Source organism: Salvia splendens, chromosome 5, assembly GCF_004379255.2.
Source record: "Salvia splendens isolate huo1 chromosome 5, SspV2, whole genome shotgun sequence".
NCBI lineage: Eukaryota > Viridiplantae > Streptophyta > Magnoliopsida > Lamiales > Lamiaceae > Salvia > Salvia splendens.
The window spans coordinates 9,880,511-9,899,690 of NC_056036.1; the positions used below are offsets into that span (position 1 = coordinate 9,880,511).

The 19,180-nt window shown below is 36.1% G+C and overlaps 2 protein-coding genes across 2 annotated transcripts; both read left to right on the forward strand.

Moving 5' to 3' along the window:
• The first annotated feature begins 4,152 nt into the window (after positions 1-4,152).
• LOC121803485 (transcription activator GLK1-like) lies at positions 4,153-8,495 on the forward strand. Its single transcript, XM_042203143.1, has 7 exons — positions 4,153-4,754; positions 4,856-4,996; positions 7,221-7,484; positions 7,574-7,624; positions 7,691-7,762; positions 7,964-8,152; positions 8,248-8,495. The coding sequence occupies exons 1-6, from the start codon at positions 4,380-4,382 to the stop codon at positions 8,105-8,107; spliced, it is 1,047 nt and encodes a 348-aa protein (XP_042059077.1). The 5' UTR covers positions 4,153-4,379; the 3' UTR covers positions 8,108-8,152; positions 8,248-8,495.
• Positions 8,496-18,235: 9,740 nt separating this feature from the next.
• LOC121803409 (ethylene-responsive transcription factor 4-like) lies at positions 18,236-18,778 on the forward strand. The gene has a single exon (XM_042203077.1). It carries the CDS (start codon positions 18,300-18,302, stop codon positions 18,681-18,683), a length of 384 nt encoding a protein of 127 aa, XP_042059011.1. The 5' UTR covers positions 18,236-18,299; the 3' UTR covers positions 18,684-18,778.
• The last annotated feature ends 402 nt before the right edge of the window (positions 18,779-19,180 follow it).

The following is a 19,180-nucleotide window of genomic DNA, read 5'->3' on the forward strand; positions in this document are numbered from 1 at the left end:
TTTTTCCACCCATTTTTCTTAACATTTCTTAAAACTCGTGCCGCCAAGAAATTAGACTTCTAATGACGGACGGGGGGAGTATAAGTTAAATGAGTTGGTGAAATTTGGAGCGTTGAGTGCACATGCCAAATATAGTTAAGTGAAACAAGACATTTAGACACGTTGCCATGAGTCAACACTAAGGTAATCATAGTTAGTGCTCATTGCAGAAGTAAACTGAGTTTCGTAACCTTAATGGAAGTTGGACGGTCTGTGGTTAATACTTAATTTATCACAATGTGAGTCCGACCGAAGTTTGCTAATCTTGATTGCGATACTTGTGAAAATAACATTAATATTGAATGAATGCACATTTAAGTCTTTCTTGCTTAAAAATGAAAGATGATATCTCAATTATTATTAGTTTTAATATTTCTATAGTTTTATAATGAATATACGATATTAATTACTATATAGTATAACTTTTTAATTGAACAAAAATGTGCGATATTTTCATAACTCAACAAAATCCTGGAATAAAAGGTTGTATCCAATGTTTATTGGGCTGATATAGAGTCCTATTGGTGGCCCAATATTTCTGTAGAATTATATAAGGTATATTTATTACTATTTAAGTTCATATAAATAAGTACGTGAATGATGAATAGCCCAAATTACATATAGACCTTAGTAGTGTTGTGTTTTAAATTTTCCGGTCCTTAAAAAATTGTTTGAGCCTCATTAGTTTTTAGAACATACACTGAATAATTATGTGAATTTTACTTTTTGTAATTATAAAACTCTATATATACCAACCCATTTCACTCCTTAATTATTTTTTATGATTTGTAATGGATTAATTTACAATCATTTTTTACTCATCTGATTAAATGGTTTGATTTCAGATCGCGCCAAATTCTTTCAGGATAGTAATACAGTAGAACATTTCATTCATCCGGATTTCCACGTGGTGTGGTATAATGGTTAAACAGTATAAAATATTGTAATCATCTGAGATTGTTTGAAAATGGGCCGGGACTTTACAATTATGCGTCGAGACAATTATGTAAATTTATTTTTAATAAAAATTAAATACGTGGAAAACCGATATTATTTGTAGAATGTAGACAACATCTACTTCTGCAAACTTTTATTTGGAAGAAAAAAAATTGCATTTGTCACTTTCATCACATAAAGTCTAAAAAGGTACTGTATTACAAATACTTGTGGCCACATAAATTCCGATGGGAAGAAAAATCTGGACTTGTACAAAATTGTTCACATGCACGATTTATTGAAATCCATTAAAATTAATAGTACTATTAGTTTTTGTGTTAAGTTTATTTTATGATTTAAACTAAAAAAAATATTAGCTTCGATTTTGTTGTGAAACTCATATAGTAATAAATTATAGGTTCAACTATTAAAAGTATTTTAAAAGGCCTTGAACATTGCTATGTAGTTTGATTTAATTTGTCTTGAAATTATTTTCTTGAACATTTAAAAAAAATGTTATTCTTATTTTTTTATTTTTTTATTAATTCATAAAATAATATTATAAAAATTTAATATTTTATTTCAAAGAAATAAAATATTTCATATTTAATGAAATGTACACAAGTGAGTATAAGTATTTTGGTTCACTTTTTACCCCACAAAATTTGAACTTACTTGACTGGAAACAATGACACATGCTATTCAAAATGACGTCATATATTAAAGATATGCTAGGATCAATTAAAAACACTTTATATTGAGAATATTTGATGTGATTGAACTATTATTAGTCTATCAATTCTATGGCCATGGGGCTAGAAACGTTGCATAATCTAGATTCCTCTGTTCTAGCTAAAGAGTGAATTATATTTTTAATATAGATTGCATTATATTTTTAGGTTTTATACTTCAAGTGACAAACTTTTTAGGTTCTCCTATATATTCCGTTCGACTTAATTGAGACGTTTTTATTTTAGCACAAGATTTTAGATAGTGGTGTTTGGTTGATTAAATTATTAATGGTAAAATAAGAGAGAATAAATTAAGAAAAAGAAAGAAGAATAAAATATGAGTGAGAATAAAATAAGAAAGAAAAAAAAAGAAAAAAAAAGGAGGAGAAATGATAAAGTAAGAGAGATATGAGAATAAAATAGGAGAAGGATATGAGTTATTTATTGATAAAAGAAGAAATATCTCACTTAGATTGGAACATATCAAAGAAAATGGTTTAACTTAGACTAAGATGGAGGAAATAGTCTTTTTCTTTAGGTATGACTCTCCAATAAGACAGGGTCTTATTTTTATCAGTGACAATATTCATCTACTTTTTCTCCTCAACACTGTTATACTTACTATAGTCGAGATTTAAAACAAGATGACATGATCAAGTCTATCATTTACATTCGGTGCAATGATGTAACTATTCGATCACGTGGTAGTGTCATGTGATTATATTTACCTTTTTCTAATTAAAATCTATTTTTTCGTAGAAGAGCATACAAAAATTATCATATTTACATATTGGAATAAAGAAATTTGTTGATAAGAAACAATAACAGATCCATACTTATATTAGTAGTAATATATATGTGAATCAGTACATTTTTAGTACTCAATTAGATTTATCTAAATTTTTTGAATGATTCAAAACTGTTTGGAAATAATCGTTTAATATTTTTATACTACTACTATTTATATGAATGATTTTAAGAATAGAAAAAATAAATGTATTTGTATAGTGTAAATTCGCCTTCGTCGCAGGATTTATGATGTTTACTCATTTTTTACACTGCACATAATTTTCAGATGGAACATAATTGTTATATGTAATATAATTAAGATTATAGTATATATTAACACAAAAAAGTTTAAAGTGTGATTTAATAAAATTTAATTAACGAATTTGAAATATTAGATCAATTTTGGGGAAATTATGTTCATGAATAATATATTTGGAGTTGGGGTGGATGGATGGGCGTGGGGGTGCTTGGCAGGCGGGAATATTTAATTAATTAAATAAGTAAAGTTTTAATACAAAATTAATTAAATTAAATTATTATAGTTTTTTAAATAAACTTATAGTATTAATACATAGGAGTAATACTTTCCGAGAACATGTAATGCGAGAACTATTACATACTGATGAACATGTAATGCGAGAAAATCATCGAACACGAAGAGACTACTTAGTACTAGTATCATAATTATATCATATGAATAGTGAAATACGCTCGTATTTGTGTAATTAATTAACACTTTTAGATACCAAGACATGAGATGAGCAGCCGTGTAAACATCTTCGACTCCTATTTTCAAATATTATTAGGCCTTAGTTGGATACACAGCGGAAAACAGTTTTTTTTGTTTCACAAAATATGAAACCGATATACATGAAGTGTACTGGGAGGGGCCTCATACTGCCCTAGTTGGTGGTGACAGGATTATACTCACACGTGAATCTTTGAATAATTTGGTCATATAACTAACATACTTTCTTTTAATTTTAAAATATCATACTAATACCATACCGAAGTTTCGATATATCACATTCGTTATCGTTAATTTTTTATACCGTCACCTTACCGTTATTGTGGTATACAGTACTTTTACGGCATACCGAAGTACGGTACGGTATACGTTATGCAAAAAAAATCTCTTTCATACACAAAATATTTAAAAGTAGGATTTTTGGAGATTTTTTCTTTTTAATTCTATTTTATATGGAGTATTATATAAATATATTAAATATATGTAATATTTCAACATGTACCGATTTTTTGGTATGCACCGAGGATTCGGTATACCGCGGTATACCTATTCTACGTTATATACCAAATATTCGGTATATCACGGTATACCGCGGTATAAGAAAATTGATACTTCAGTACGATATCATATCATACTGAAAATTACGATATACCGAAAAACCGGTATTTTTTCTGTATGATAAGTGCGGTATTTTTGTGTAGCCCTAGTTGTGTGTGAGTAGGCCTATTGTTGTTATGGTTAATTTCGAGATAAAATGTCATGAGTTGGAGTAAAAAATCACGATAAAACAACTTCACAAATTTTTTAAAACACTTGAAAAAATTGCATCCACACGTTCACAAATCACACGTAGTGTTCCATTCACCTTGAGACATGAGCATATATATTTATGAAGTGTCACAAGCCAAAACAAAAGGTATAGAAACAAATTTGGAGAAGCCGTTCCCTCTCCAATACAATTTGTGGTCGAAACCGTTTCTCTCTCTCTCAAAAGGAATACAGCGGCACCAACTAAGAGCAAGGCCAGTACATAATGCACTGACCTGTCTGCACTGCTTCCATCATTTTTCAATTTCATTCTATCGCAAAAAATAATTTAAAAAAAAAAGTTGATATTCAAAATTCAGTGGGGATTAATGCTCGCAGTGAAGCATGAGAGAGGAATCGAGGCATTCTCAATGGAAGACACAGAATTTGAAAACGAGAATTTGCTCGACACCATTAATTTCGACGACATTCTCATCGGAATCGGAGACGGCGACGTGTTGCCTGATTTGGAAATCGATAACGAATTCTTCGCCGAATTCTCAGGCTCCGAATCTGAGACGAAATTAGAGAGTGAAAATATTTCGCGAGAAGATGCCGCAGCAGATTCAGTTTCCGATGTCGATTTGGTTCAGAAACCCGAACCCGAACCGGAAGTGAAGGATCCGGATTTGAAAGAAGCTGACGACACAAGCAAGATATCGTCGTCTCGCTGTAAAAATCCACCGGGGAAGAAGAAAACCAAGGTACTTAATGAAATGTCTTCGATGCAGATCAATCTCTTTTCAATTCTGTTGCAATTAATAAATGTTGATTTATTCAGTTAGAAATCTCTCTGTCGCTATAGGTGGATTGGACTCCGGAATTGCACCGGCGGTTTGTGCAGGCGGTGGAGCAGCTAGGGATTGACAAGGCGGTGCCGTCGAGAATTCTGGAAATCATGGGGAATGACTGCCTTACACGCCATAACATTGCCAGCCATCTTCAAGTATGCTTCAATTCTCTCATTCTCTCTCTCAATACACTCAATACATAGTAGTATCAAATTCTATGCACAGGACCTAAGTCCAAAATTTTAAGCTAAACAATTTGTTTAGCATTATAAATCAAATAGCTTCTGAATTTTGCAATTAATTAAAAGCATAAATCAAATATCAAAAAATTTAATTTATCGTATATCGAATAAAATAATTAAGTATAATCAGATAACATCTTAATTTACACACCAACGTAGATTATGTTATCACTTTAGTTTTGAGTTTCGCTTTATTATTTTTTAATATACTAGTAATTGTTTGCAATTAGACAGGTCGTCCCCCTATTCTGCATTTTTCAAGTTGATAATTTTTGCAATTAGACACGTAATGCAATACACCAATTGTCAATAGTTAAAAATATTAAGAATGAAGTTGATAAAACAAATCATATGTCAAATTAATATTATGAAACACTACTACTCTTTAATATCGAACCCGTATATATAGCTATGAAGCCAAAAAAAAAGTGACGTATATAGCTAGCTAGGAATCAAAGGTCCCACCAAATTGTTTTTATTTTCATAGCCACACCTTATCTATTGGTGAATGGATCAAATTCTATTACGTAGGAGTAGTACAATTCAAAATTGTTTGTAGGTGGGTAAAATTTGATCAACCATAGACCGGTTCAACATGGTTGAACCGGCCGACTAAGTTTTTTGGTCAAGATGACTCTATTTTACGTTCGAATCAGACCGGACAATAAGTTGATTTGCAGCCAAATTGGCCGGCTAGATCGGATTTTTTAAACCCTGGTTAAAGTATTACTCATTTTGTCATTATTTTATCATTTCATATATCAAACTGTTTCGGTAAATAAAGAAAGTTACAATTTTTTGGTAAACTGCATGAGTAGTCTAAAACCTGGGGGGCACCCTGTCCATCTATCCCTGTTCGATTTCGTCTGTTTCATCTCGTACTTTACTTTATCAAGATATATTACCGACAAAATAGTAATGTCACCTTATCAAATGTTTAATATATACCGAATTTGTTTACAGTCTTTATTGAAATTATTGTGAAGTTGAAAACAAGGCACTTAAAAGTGTCTGGTAGCCCATCGTTTCATTTTCTTGGTCGATTTGTCTCAACGTGGAAAACCTATTTTTGCTCTATGATAAAACCTTTTTAAAATGCTAGCTAGTACTAGTTATTGTTGAGATGTGATACCACTCTTATATCCGATAAGTTTATTTGATAATGTCGTGGACTTCTGGATATGACTACAAAATTTTTAAAATTACACCAATCTTATTTTAAATTTAATTAGAATTTATCATCTTAGATTCTTTTAATCATATACTATGAAATTAATTAGTACGAATTCCAAAATGTGCTTCACTAATATATAAAAGTGGAACCCATATTACACTAATTTTTTCAACCCACTTTCCTTTACATTTCTTAAAATTCGTGCCGAAACTAAAGTGGAGAATTACTAGGGGACGGAGGAAGTATTTGTACTAGTAAGTCATTCAACTTATTACTCATTTAGGAGTATTGTTTACTGAATAAATTTATTGCTTAAACATGTATGCTGGTTTGTCTTGTCTCAATAGTGCTTTGGTTTTCCATTTCCTTCGTGACTGTGTGACTTGCTCTTGGCTCCTTCTTTACTCTTACTTTGGAGTATATTTTCTTTTGGTTTTTATCTTTTGCTTGATGTCTCGTAGTTTTAGTTGTTGAAATTAGTATGATCTAAAATCTTGTTTGTTGTTCTTATTGTTTTTTTTTTGGGTTTTGTTGTAAAAATCTTGTTTTTTTAGTCTGACAAAACTCATATAAGTCATATTTTGGTCATGCTCACCACCTTGTTCGTTTGAGTGTTTTATTATACTTTAAAAAAAGGAGTATTGTTTATTATTAAAATATACTTATAAAATAAGGAGTATACTGCAATTAACATGTAAATATTAAAATGATGATTGAGAATAAAAATAAAAGAAACAGTTTTAATGATGAAATAATATACACTGATAATTAATTACTACTATTAACTAAATAGTTTAGAATTTAAAGATTAAGATACCTAATTGGATTGATTTGGTTCAAATATTACAAACTGTAATTTAAAATTTATATACCAGTATTTGAGAAAAATCAAGTTTATTATTTGGTGCAAATGATTAGATTAAAATAGATAAACCTAAATACCTGATATAAATAATTTTGCAGAAATATCGATCTCACCGGAAACATGTGCAAGCGCGGGAAGCTGAGGCGGCGAGCTGGGGCCGGCGGCGGCAGATCTACGGAACCACGGCAGATGTGAATCCTTGGATTGCACCCACTATGGGCTTCCCTCCGGCAACACCACAAGTGCCGAATTTTATACCCGTACATGTATGGGGTCATCCATCCGTCGACCAATCATTGATGTACACATGGCCGTCGCCACTGGCTGACCCATCATCCCTTTGGCATCCATATCACCATTATGTAAGCCTTTTAATAACACCCCCACCACAATATTCACTCAATCTAATTAATCTCCCAACTAATATATTTGTGTAATCATGTATTTATAGGTTCCGCCGCCGGGCACAATATATTTTCCACAGCCGCAATTTCAACCGACGGTAATTATATAACTCGCTCTACTTCCATTCTTGATGTTTTTTGTTTTTTAATTTGTTTCCCTGCAGAGATTTCCACGGCCGCCCACCGGAGTACCGGCCGTGCAAACGGTGCCGCAGCCGCCTTCCGATGTTCATCCAGTGAGCTTTCACTTTTCTTCCCCGATGAATTTTGAGTTGTCTTTTAGAGATAAAATGCAAGAGGAAACTCAAGTCACATAACAACCTTTTTAAATTTAGAATAAAATCCATTTTGAGAGAGTTGAAAATTATAGTAGGAGTAGTATTTATATTTCATTCAAGGATTCTAAAACATCTAAGCGGATTCCTCAACTTACACAGTCAAAAGAGAGCATAGATGCAGCCATCGGAGATGTTCTAAAGAAACCATGGTTGCCGCTGCCACTCGGATTAAAGCCCCCGTCCATGGATAGTGTGATGGCTGAACTACGACGCAAAGGGGTATCAAAAATACCTCCCACTTAGCCCTTGATAATCAACCTGCTTCCAACTTCTCTTCCCAATAAATATGTGAGTTTTTATTTGAAATTACGCATGGATAGATATTATTGTGTTTTTACCAAATTTCTTGTAGTGTGTTTGATTTTATGATTGTGTGTTTGCAGGCTGCTAGGACACTACGATTAGGTCTCTGGAGTGGTAGCGGATATGTTTAAGTTCATCATATAGGGAGATTATGCTAGTTTTGTAAGTATATTAAGATTCTTCTATTGGTTGTTAGTACAAATTAAGTGGGCTTGCTCTAATAGTACAACCAAGTGTGCGTATTTGGTCACTACCACTAGAAGAATTGTATAACTAATATTACAAAATTGGGAACTCTTACGACCTTAAACATCTTCACTTTTGCGGACTTGTTCCATTTTCACTGCATTTTTTCTTTTGGAAATAGATGAACAAAAAGGTTTATTGCATAAACAAGTTTATATATATGCTAGTTTTTTGCTAATTAATTTGCAAAAATAATTCATTTGGGTAAAATAATTATTTTATTAAAATTCAAATTATTTTTATACTTCGGCTATAAGAAATAAGTGCAATCACAACTTATTTAGAATTCCGGTCCTACTGCTACTATAAATATGTACGCTATTTAACTAATCTAGACCCACTTATAAAATTTAATACTATGGAGCCCAAATATAGGCGGTATTATATCTAAAAGCCCAATTTTATTAAATAGGGATGAGACTAATTTGGTTTGCGTAGTAAAATTTTAGAAAAAAAGAACGAAAGCCCTAAATTTCTTCGAACACATTTTTAGTTGAGTTTATTGAGCCCACAATTATACTTTACCAAAACTAAAATACTTACTAATAAATTGCTGGTTAATTTATAGTTGCGATCCGGTTCCATAGACGTTTGGGCGATGGTCGGTGTACAACTCTACAATAACAAATTTAGGTGGCAATGAAATGAGATTTGGGGATGGAATAATTATGTGAGTGAAATATATGAAACGAAATAAACATTTTTATGGGTGGTAATACAACCCATAAAAAGGATCGATTTTTATTGATATTTATCCGAGTTTAAATAAAAGGTGAGAGATGGGCGCACAATTATAAATGTATTTATAAGTGTATGGTTAATTTTTAAGGGATATTGGTCTCTAAAATCATGAACTTTGAGCAAATTTTGGTATTTCCCACGAAATTTAAAATTGGTCTAAAAAATCACAAACTTTACATTTTGTTTGTTATTTCCCATGGCATGTCAATCACCATATCTAACCAACTTCCGTGCATTTTTTTATCCTACTTGGCACTACTAAATCAACACGATTTTCTACGTAGCATTTTATCCTACTTATCACAAACTTAAAAAGTAATCTAAAATATCATAAACATTTCATGGTTGCCCATGTTTAATAAGATTTTTGCCAAAGATATCTTATTTGGGCTGTCATGGGAAATAACAAACAAAATGTAAAGTTTTTTTTATTTTTTAGACCAATTTTAAAGTTTGTGGGAAATATTAAATTTGACTAAAGTTCATGATTTTAGGGATCAATATCCTTATTTTTAATTGAGTGAATTAATATCACAGTAAGTTGAACTCGGAGCTCGACGCTTGGATGTAGGGATTTGGAGATGGGGTCCGCTTGGATATGGCGCCAGAGCACCGCTAAGTGTGGTCGTGGCATTTCGATCATTCCCTCGTAGGTGCTACATTTTATTAAAGTAATCATTATTAAAGTAGTTAAAGAAACGGTGCAACTGCAAACGCAATCAACGCTCGCATTTAGGTGTGAAACATGAAATTAAATTTGATGGTTAGAAATTAGAATCATATCATAACTAACTCAACTGCCGACGCTATGATTGACCTCTATTGCTTTAATTTCGTGCTGTCCCATTCGATAATTACTCTTTCTAACTGTTTTAGAAGAAAATACAACACTTTTTTGACTACATCTTGTTCAACATAATTCCTTTACTTTCTAATTGATGGACATTCCTATTTCTTTTTCAAAGTACTTTGGACAAGATTTTGCATGATTTTTTCACCTTTAGGTCTTGTTTAAGTAATTACATACATTGTCCTCAGTTGCTTACTACTTACAAAACCATATTCATGAATATGTTATCATTTAAAAAGCAAATGACAGAGGTGAAAAACATATGAATATGATCATTAATTTTAAATAAAGAACTTCATCCAAAAAGAAAGAGTATTAAAATAAAAAAAAATGGCGATAATCATGGTATAGCGAGAGGTTGGTGCTCTAGACTCATTACTCTGATCACATGCTGCTTTACAAAATGTGGTAATATAGACCCCACATTTCTTTTAACTTCCTAAATCTCCGCATCACATTTCGCCTAGCAAACCCCACATTCAATTTTCATTCTTACACATCTCACTTTATATATACATATATATACTATCAATCTTCACATCAGCCAAATCCAAAACCCACTTCACTTTCTTGCTCTTCCTCTCTCTTACCACCAATGGCTACTACTTGTTTCATTCTGATCATTTTAACGACATGTTGCCACACTCAAGCTAGAGAGAGCAAATTCTTCTCCAAATATGCTCACCTAGCCACAAACAATTTTGTGTCAGTACCTAGTAGTACTAATCTCAAAATAGATGCCCCCTCATCTCCAACTCCATCCTCAGCTCCCACTCCATCCACAAGCCAAATCAGCGGCGTCCCAGCGACGTCCCCGTCCCCCACAACCCTCGGGGACGAAGAGAGCCCATCCCCGGCCCCCACAATTGTAGGCACCGAATACAGCCCGGCACCTACTTCTACTACCCCGACTCCAGAGTACAACCTGGCACCAACCCCTAGTATGACAAGCGCCGGAGATAGCCCTGCCCCCGCCCCATTTGAGGATGAGGAAGAAGAGGAGGATGAGTTTTCCACTGAAAATCCAGAGGAACTGAACAACGACAACAACAACAACAAGTACTACTATAACAACAATAACAACAACAACAGAGAAGTCTACACCTATACCAAGAGCGGGGCACAAGGCATGGGTGATACGAGAATAGAAGACAACAAGTACTACCATGACAACGAGGGGATGAGCAATACGAGAATACAAGGCAGCAGTGAGTACTACTACAATACCGAGCACAACAACTACAGCCCTGGTGGCCATGAAAGCCAACCACAGGGGATGAGTGATACAAGGAACAACAAGTACTACTATGACAACGAACCACAGGGGATAAGTGACACGAGAATAGAAAACAACAACAAGTACTACAACTACAGCCCGGTGGGAGGCGAGAGCAGCAATGAGGAGGGATACTACTACAATGGGAGCTACAACAAGTCTAAATATGAGTTCGATTCAATGGAAGAGTATGAGAATCAGCAGGGGTATGCAGATGTTCAACAAGAGTTCACCAATCCTTGAACGATTTAAGGATGTCTTTTTTGGTGATGAGACAGAGAGAGAGAGAGAGAGAGTGTGTGTTTGTGGTTTGAATTTACTTGCAATGCGGTTCTGTTGTAGACTAATACTTCCAACTTCTTTGCCTTTTTTTGCTCTGTTTTTCCCTTTGCATTGGGCAATTGCCAAGTTGATGAATGGAACTTCTTGCAATTAATCTGTATTAGTCCATTTTTTCTTTCTATATTTCAATTATATTACTATATCAGTTTACAGACAGAAAAGAAAATTACAAGGAAAGGTTATACTAGTATAGGGTTCGTTATTCATGCTGCCATGCGAGCAATCAAATAAAAATAACTTCAACTACAAGGTAGGCACAAATCATTTCAAATATAAAATTCATCCTCTGAAATAGAATGAAGCACCTAGTTCCGACTTCTTTTTGAAAAACCAAAGGACTACTGTCTAAAACATCAATAAAATTAATTGAGATTTTATCTTCCAAATGGAGCAAGGGAAATTGCCGCATGAATATAGTGTTTCACCCTTAAAAATAAATTTTATAATAATTCAATACACATGATTAAAAAACATTTAAATAGTATTTCATACTTTTGAATTCATCAATTCTAATAACTTCTTTGTAAAGTGACAATAATTTCTAAAGAAGCAATTATATATCGAATTTTATACAATAACTCTATATAATAAAATTTTAACTATGTCATATAAGTACTACATTCGTCCACTACCAATAGTCATAAAGAGTGGACGTAGACCATCTCCAAGGGTACGCTAAAACCTAAAATAGGATAGGTAATTATTTCCAATAGTACTCCAAAACCAATTCCATTTTTGGTTTTTAGGAAAAAAATACCTATCTTTAGGTTTACACTATACTCAAATCCAAAAGTTTTTTAAATTTTGTGAGTTAAAAAAGCATAATATGGAGAATATTCTTTTAAGTTTGAGTTTAGTGTAAATGGTTGGAGTAAAATCATATTTGATGTGATATTTATACTAAAATGAGTTTGAGTTTAGTGTAAATGGTTGAAGATGCTCTTATGACCACTATCAATAGTCTTAATAGTGGACTTATGAATTTTAAAATAAAATTGGTCAAGTAAATGTGATAAATTAAGTAAAAAAGTGATTAATCGTACTTCTTAATGAAACATAAGTTTCTCTTCATTTCATTAGAGATAGAAACTAGTACAAAATGGAAAGATATAAATATTGATTGTGGACGTGGCTAGTACAAAATTAAATCTAAAGGTTTTTTTTGAAAAAGTTGGACACTGGACAAAAAAAACCACAAAAAAAAAGTTCCAGGAATGATGGTGAGAGATGAACTTGTGAAGACTTAATATGTTATCACCACAACTTAGTAAAGTCGACGACGATACATCAATGTAAAGTCGACGACGATACATTTCTAGTATCTCCGAGTGAAGTAGGATTAAGAAGATCCAGAAATTAATCATTGCGAAAACATTCAGAAACTTTATTCATTTTGCAATTCTGGCCATATATTCAAGCCATTGCAAATAATATTAAATCTTTGTAATTTTCGCCCTATCAAAAGAGGACATATAAGACTAAATTCCTGCGAAGGAGTTGGACCGCAGGGTCGGGAGAGCCGCGGTGGTGCCCGTGGCGTGTTATAGTGAGGCCAGTGCACCGCGGCGCTTTTTTTCTTTTTTTTTTCTTTTTTTTTTTGGAATTTTTGCCTATAAATAAAACTCACTCCACTCATTATTTTCTCACCATTCTAACTCTCTATTCCAAATTTCTCTATCTAGTTTTTCTCTATTCCACTTCCAAAAATAGATGATTTGTGGAATGAAGCGTGAGAATCTCCGATTCAAGAGGTGCAGGCGGAAGCCGGCGAGGACAAGGCGCGGGAGGCGGCGGCGGCGGTCCCTCGTCCGATTCATCATCGGCTGACAATCCCACGAGACCATGTCGGAGCGCACGAGCTGCTGATGACAGACTACTTTGGCGATAACCCTCGTTATCCGCCGAAGATTTTCCGTCGGCATTTCAGAATGTCGCAACCGCTCTTCACCCATATAGCGACGTCATTGGCCCAGCGGTACAGGTGCTTCATCCTCCGGCGTGATTGCACCGGCCGAATCGATCTATCTACTTTGCATAAATGCACCGCTGCAATTAGGCAGCTTGCCTATGCTGGCCCGGCTGATGTGTTCGACGAATACCTACAGATGGGTGAGACGACGAGCTAGATGTGCTTCGGCAGTTTTGTAAGGGCACCTGGGAAATCTACGGAAGCCAACCTATGAGGACTGCCAAAGACTTCTAGATATGCACGGTTTGGTGCACGGTTTCCCAGGGATGATGGGCAACATCGATTACATGCACTGAGAGTGGAGAAACTGCCCGGTGGCGTGGAAAGGCCAGTTCACTATTGGGTTCAAAGGGAAACATCCCTTGATGATCCTGGAAGCCATTGCCGACTACCGTTTGCGGATCTGGCATGCGTACTTCGGTGTCGCAGGTTCGAACAACGACATCAACGTGCTGCAGTCATCGTCTCTCTTCAATGAGTGCCGGGGGAGGGTCCAGAAATAAGATTCGTGGCCAACGGCACGTAGTACCACAGGGGATACTATTTGGCGGATGAGATTTACCCTCGTTGGCCCGTTGTCACGACCGCCCATACTAGGGATAATAAAACGAGGAGGTCGTGACCACGGGAAAGCAATAAAGGACAACATTTAAAGGACGACAGTTCATATGAATGACCCAATTAACTTAAGAAGGGGAATATTTTAGTTCATTGAAAAGTTAAGCAACGGATTTTAGTTCAAAATACTTAATGTCATAATTACAATATCAAATAGGAATAGGATTTAAATTTGGTAAGATATGGTAAGGTTTAATTGGATTTTAAATCAAGGAAGGAGACAAACAAGATACCAATTAAATCTACAAAAATAATTCCCTCTCCTAATTAGTAGGAGATTTCAAAAATCTCAAGGGATGGCCAAGGGGTCGAAAATCATGTAAAATAGCATAAGGATAATTTGGTTTGGATTTAATTTGGATAAATATCCCAAAGCAATTAATTAAATCCAAGAAAGAAAGTATTATTTCCAATAAATAGGAGGGTCGAAAATTTTAATAGAATGACTAGAACAATTATGCATGATCCCATTTAATTTAATTACACATTGGAAGCTTAATCACATTAACTCACATAACTCACAACAGCTAATTTCACATAATTAACTCAAACACATAGAGACTCAATTTCCATAAAAGAAATTCTTATTCAACATCCACATAAATTTTTAAAAAATTAGCCATCAAATAAAAAAAAATTATAATAAAGTCAAAATTTTCTGGGGTGCTACACCCGTATTTGTCAAGACATTTTGGCAACCGGTTGAACCGAAGAAAGCCTATTTTGCTCGAAAACAAGAGGGTGCTAGGAAGGATGTTGAGCGAGCTTTTGGTGTGCTCCAAGCGCGGTGGGCCATTTTACGGTGCCCGGCACGAGTGTGGCACAAAGATGATGTCACGAATATCATGTATGCATGTATCATATTGCACAATATGATAATAGATGATGAAGGATTTGCTGCTGAGCGTTAGGCACTGGAAGATGGTGCTAGTTCAAGTCACGGTATAGTCTCCGCGCCGATACAGATGGGTTTACCGCGTAGTAATGAATATCTACTCCAACGTTTCACTGATATGTGCAGGGACACAACACATACCCAACTCCAGACCGGTTTGATTGAAGAGGTTTGGGCACGTAGGGGAGGGGGCGCAGCGTGAAGAAATTGTGTGATGTCGAAAATTTTCATTGTATAATTTTATCCTTCATGTAATACAATGAAAATTTAGTTTATAATTTTTATTTATTAAATTAGCAGTTATTTTCTAATTATTTTTAGTCCGATAATTTAATTCTAATTAAATTAAAATATACAATCAATTGATAAAACAAAAAAGGTGGCTTGTGAGTGTCCACTATTGCTATGGACATTTAAAAAAGTGGTTGTGGAAAAAAAAGTGGCTTGTCCACCAATGTGTCATCCCTATTGTGGACACTCTAATAGGTACCCCTATGAGTAACCACAATAGGGAGGATACATTGGTGGACAAACCATATTTATTTGTCCACAGTCACAAAAAAATATCCGCAACAATAGTGGACACTTTTTATTTTTCAATTGTTTGTATATTTTAATTCAATGTGAATAAATGTTATCGGAAATAAAATAAATTGGAAAAGAAAATTAAAAAATTACAAATTTAGGCTCAAATATTCGTTGTATTATATATACGGGAAATTATACAACAAACATTTTATAAAAAAAACAATATAAAAACACTGCCACCGTCTACTCGTTGACGTCATCGGAATCCGCCGCTTGTTCTCCATCTTCCTCGCTGCCGCCGACGCCCGCTGCTGCCGTGTCCACCCCAATTGCTCTCTGATCTTCTGCATGAGCTCGTAGTATACGACCTTGGTGACCTGGTCCGTCGTTGTCTCATAGTGAACGACGTTCTCCTGGAGTTGTTTCATCAACTGTACATCCAGATTCCTATGCAACACCGAGTGGGGAGTAGAACCCACGGAGCGCGATCCAGATGCGGCCGCGGAGAAGCGGGAAGCACCTGTTGCTCTAGCATCGCAGATAGTGGACTGTTGACCCTGAGGACGTGGGCGCATGGAGTGTGTGGCGGAGGGCTCGTCCAAAACATCGTCATTGAGGTCGATTGGACGTGAGCCGCTGCTTCTGTTGTAGTTCCCGGCTCTGCCGAGTCTAGTCCGCTTCGGCCCAGGACCTTAAGTAAGCTCTTCCGCACAGATGGCCCTGAATTTGGGGTAGTTCTCCACAGCGAGAAATTCTTCCTAGTAGCCGAACTTAGGCCACCCTTCAGTGTTGTACTGGAAGAATGACAATACCTTCACGTCGGCTTCGCTGCGGCCACTCTCAACAATGTGCATGTTGTTCTCGTATATGCCAACGAACCTCTTGAGAGCTCTCAGAATCCGCGACCACTTTTTGCGGAGCTGGTCCGGCTCACACAGGATGGCGCCTGTCGGCTTGAACTCGTTGTAGGCCACCACGACGCGGCTCCAGAAGCTTAACTCCGTCTGATCGTTGCCAAATGCGGCGTCGGTTGTGACGGCATCCCAGGCCCTTATCACAGCAACAGACTCCTTTTTGGTGTAGTGCGTGGACTTTTTCCGGCCGACACCTCCATCACCACCTGTGGCCTCCCCACCGCCGCCTCCCCTCCCCACCGCTGCATCCAGGCCGACTAGTCGTCTAGGGGTTGTCCGCCGCTTCCTGCCGCACCTCAAGTGTCCGACACTATAGGGAGGCGCGGTGCCGCTGACTCCGCAGCGGCCAACATGTCCTCTCTATTGTGGACACTCTAATAGAACCATCATTCGATTATTTGGGTTTCGTAGTGATTAATTAGTTTTGGGCTGGTCAATGTTTTTATAGCACTAAGCCTTTTGGACTGATTGAATAGATGGGACAGTTGACAAATTTAACGAGTAAACTCTGATATGACCCAAGTATATTATATCATTAAATATTTAATGGTTAAAAAATTCCTAAGTAACATATGAGTGAGCAAGTGCAATTATAGTACTATGTGAGAGAACTCAGATAAGAATTCACAATGGGGCAGGTGGAGGAGATGGACACGCGTCGCACAGAAAGTGGGCAGCACAAGAAATATTAGGCCATCTGATTACGGATAATCCGAGGCGGCTGACGGAAGGCGGCGGCGGCGGCGGCGGCTTATTATTACACTCCAACATGGGCGGCCTACTCCCTCCGCATCTTTGACTCTATTTATTTTCTTATTGTGTCTACAACTCTTTTACTAATCGCTACCCTAAATTCCCGCAACGTGTATGTTCTGCTACCTCTTCTCCGTTCTAGTACTCCCTCCGTCCCAAGTTATTTGAGTCGTATTCTTTTTTGGATTTTATTAAGTTATTTGAGTCATTTCCCGTTTTGATTAAAAAAAAACACATCTAATCATATCTATTTTATTATTTCTCTTACTTTACTTTCTCTCATCTCTTACTTTATTCTCTCTTCTACTTTATTTTACTTTATTTAACACATTAAACACAATTTTCTTAAATCTCGTGAAAAAAAAAACGCTTCAAGTAACATGAGACGGAGGGAGTATATTTCAATTTCAACGCCTCACTTTCTCAATTAACTTTGGGAAATAAAGGTTTCTAGTTCTCTAATTTATGGAGTATTTTGCAAATTCTTTCAAATCAAGTATGTCTGATATAGATTCAAGAGTCATAATAATACATTAAATAGTCGCAGTTGTCAAAATTTAAACAGGTGGATAATTTAATTTTCCCGTACTTTTTTAAAAATTAAACAACTTTACGATATAATGAGAAATTTGCTAATTCTTTTTATTTTTATTTTTATTTTTATTTTTATTTTTATTTTTATTTTTATTTTTATTTTTATTTTTATTTTTATTTTTATCACCTAAGGTGCAAAGAAAATCTAGGCGTGGAATTGTACACGAAGAAATAAAACCTAAAGGCTAAAGCGTACCACACAGTGCACTCAACCACTCGGGCGGCGCCTCCCCCTATCCACGTCAAATACTTCGCTGAACGCGCCTAACAAAGGGCCCCACCACCAATCCCTTAAACCCCCCCCCCCCCCCTATCTCTCTACTCCATTTTTCTATACTTGCTTCCTCATCCGCCTGCACTTCAATTTTTCGATAAGATTTTCCAACCAAGAGTAAATTAAACGACAATGGCGATGAAGGAGAAGCCTGCAAGCGCCACTGCCGTTAACGAGCTCCACTACAGGGGGGTGAGGAAGCGGCCGTGGGGCCGGTACGCCGCCGAGATCCGCGACCCCAACAAGAAGACACGTGTCTGGCTGGGCACCTTCGACACCGCCGAGGAGGCCGCGCGCGCCTACGACGCCGCCGCCCGCAACTTCCGAGGCTCCAAGGCCAAGACCAACTTCACCGACGACTCAGTCGAGGAGATTCAGTTCCTCCGACAACATCCGGTGGTGCAAAGCTATATGCACCGCTACATGCAGCCGGAGGACGAGCATCAAGTAGAGGGAGTTGAGGAGGCCACAGAATTGAATCTTGATCTCAATCTTGCGCCGCCTTTGGCAGCTTGAAATTACACTAGTTGTTTTTTAAATGTACTGACTTTTCAGTGTAGTAGTTTAATTATTTTTGGTTTTCATCAATCAAATCTAAGCTTTTGATTCAATTGCTCTAACATATTAGACCATCCACAACGCGTCTCGCGCCGGGCTCGCGTCTCGTCTCGGAGAGACGAGACCCCCGCGAGACGCATTGCAGCGCCCATCTCGTCTCCAGCTCGCGCCCGTCTCGTCGCGTAGCTCGTCTCGGCGAGACACGAGACGAGATGTCTCGCCACGCGCCAGGGACACGTGGCACGTCCCATGCGTGCGTGACGCCCACTCGCTGGCCCGCGAGTGGGCGTCGTCACTGATGACGCAATAATTCATTTTTTTTAAAAAAATCGATTTTTAATAAAAAAAAAATATTTTTTTTCAAACGGTAATATTACCGTTAAATATTTATTTTCATTTTTAAAATTTTTAATTTTTTTACTCTATAAATTATGTCATTTTTATTTTTTTAGAAT

Bases quoted from the DNA above. Each gene is read 5' to 3' on its own strand.
- LOC121803485 (XM_042203143.1), top strand. From the start codon at position 4,380: ATGCTCGCAGTGAAGCATGAGAGAGGAATCGAGGCATTCTCAATGGAA. The intron at 7,485-7,573 runs GTAAGCCTTTTA...ATGTATTTATAG, and splicing joins GGCATCCATATCACCATTAT to GTTCCGCCGCCGGGCACAAT. The intron at 7,625-7,690 runs GTAATTATATAA...GTTTCCCTGCAG, and splicing joins AGCCGCAATTTCAACCGACG to AGATTTCCACGGCCGCCCAC.
- LOC121803409 (XM_042203077.1), top strand. From the start codon at position 18,300: ATGGCGATGAAGGAGAAGCCTGCAAGCGCCACTGCCGTTAACGAGCTC.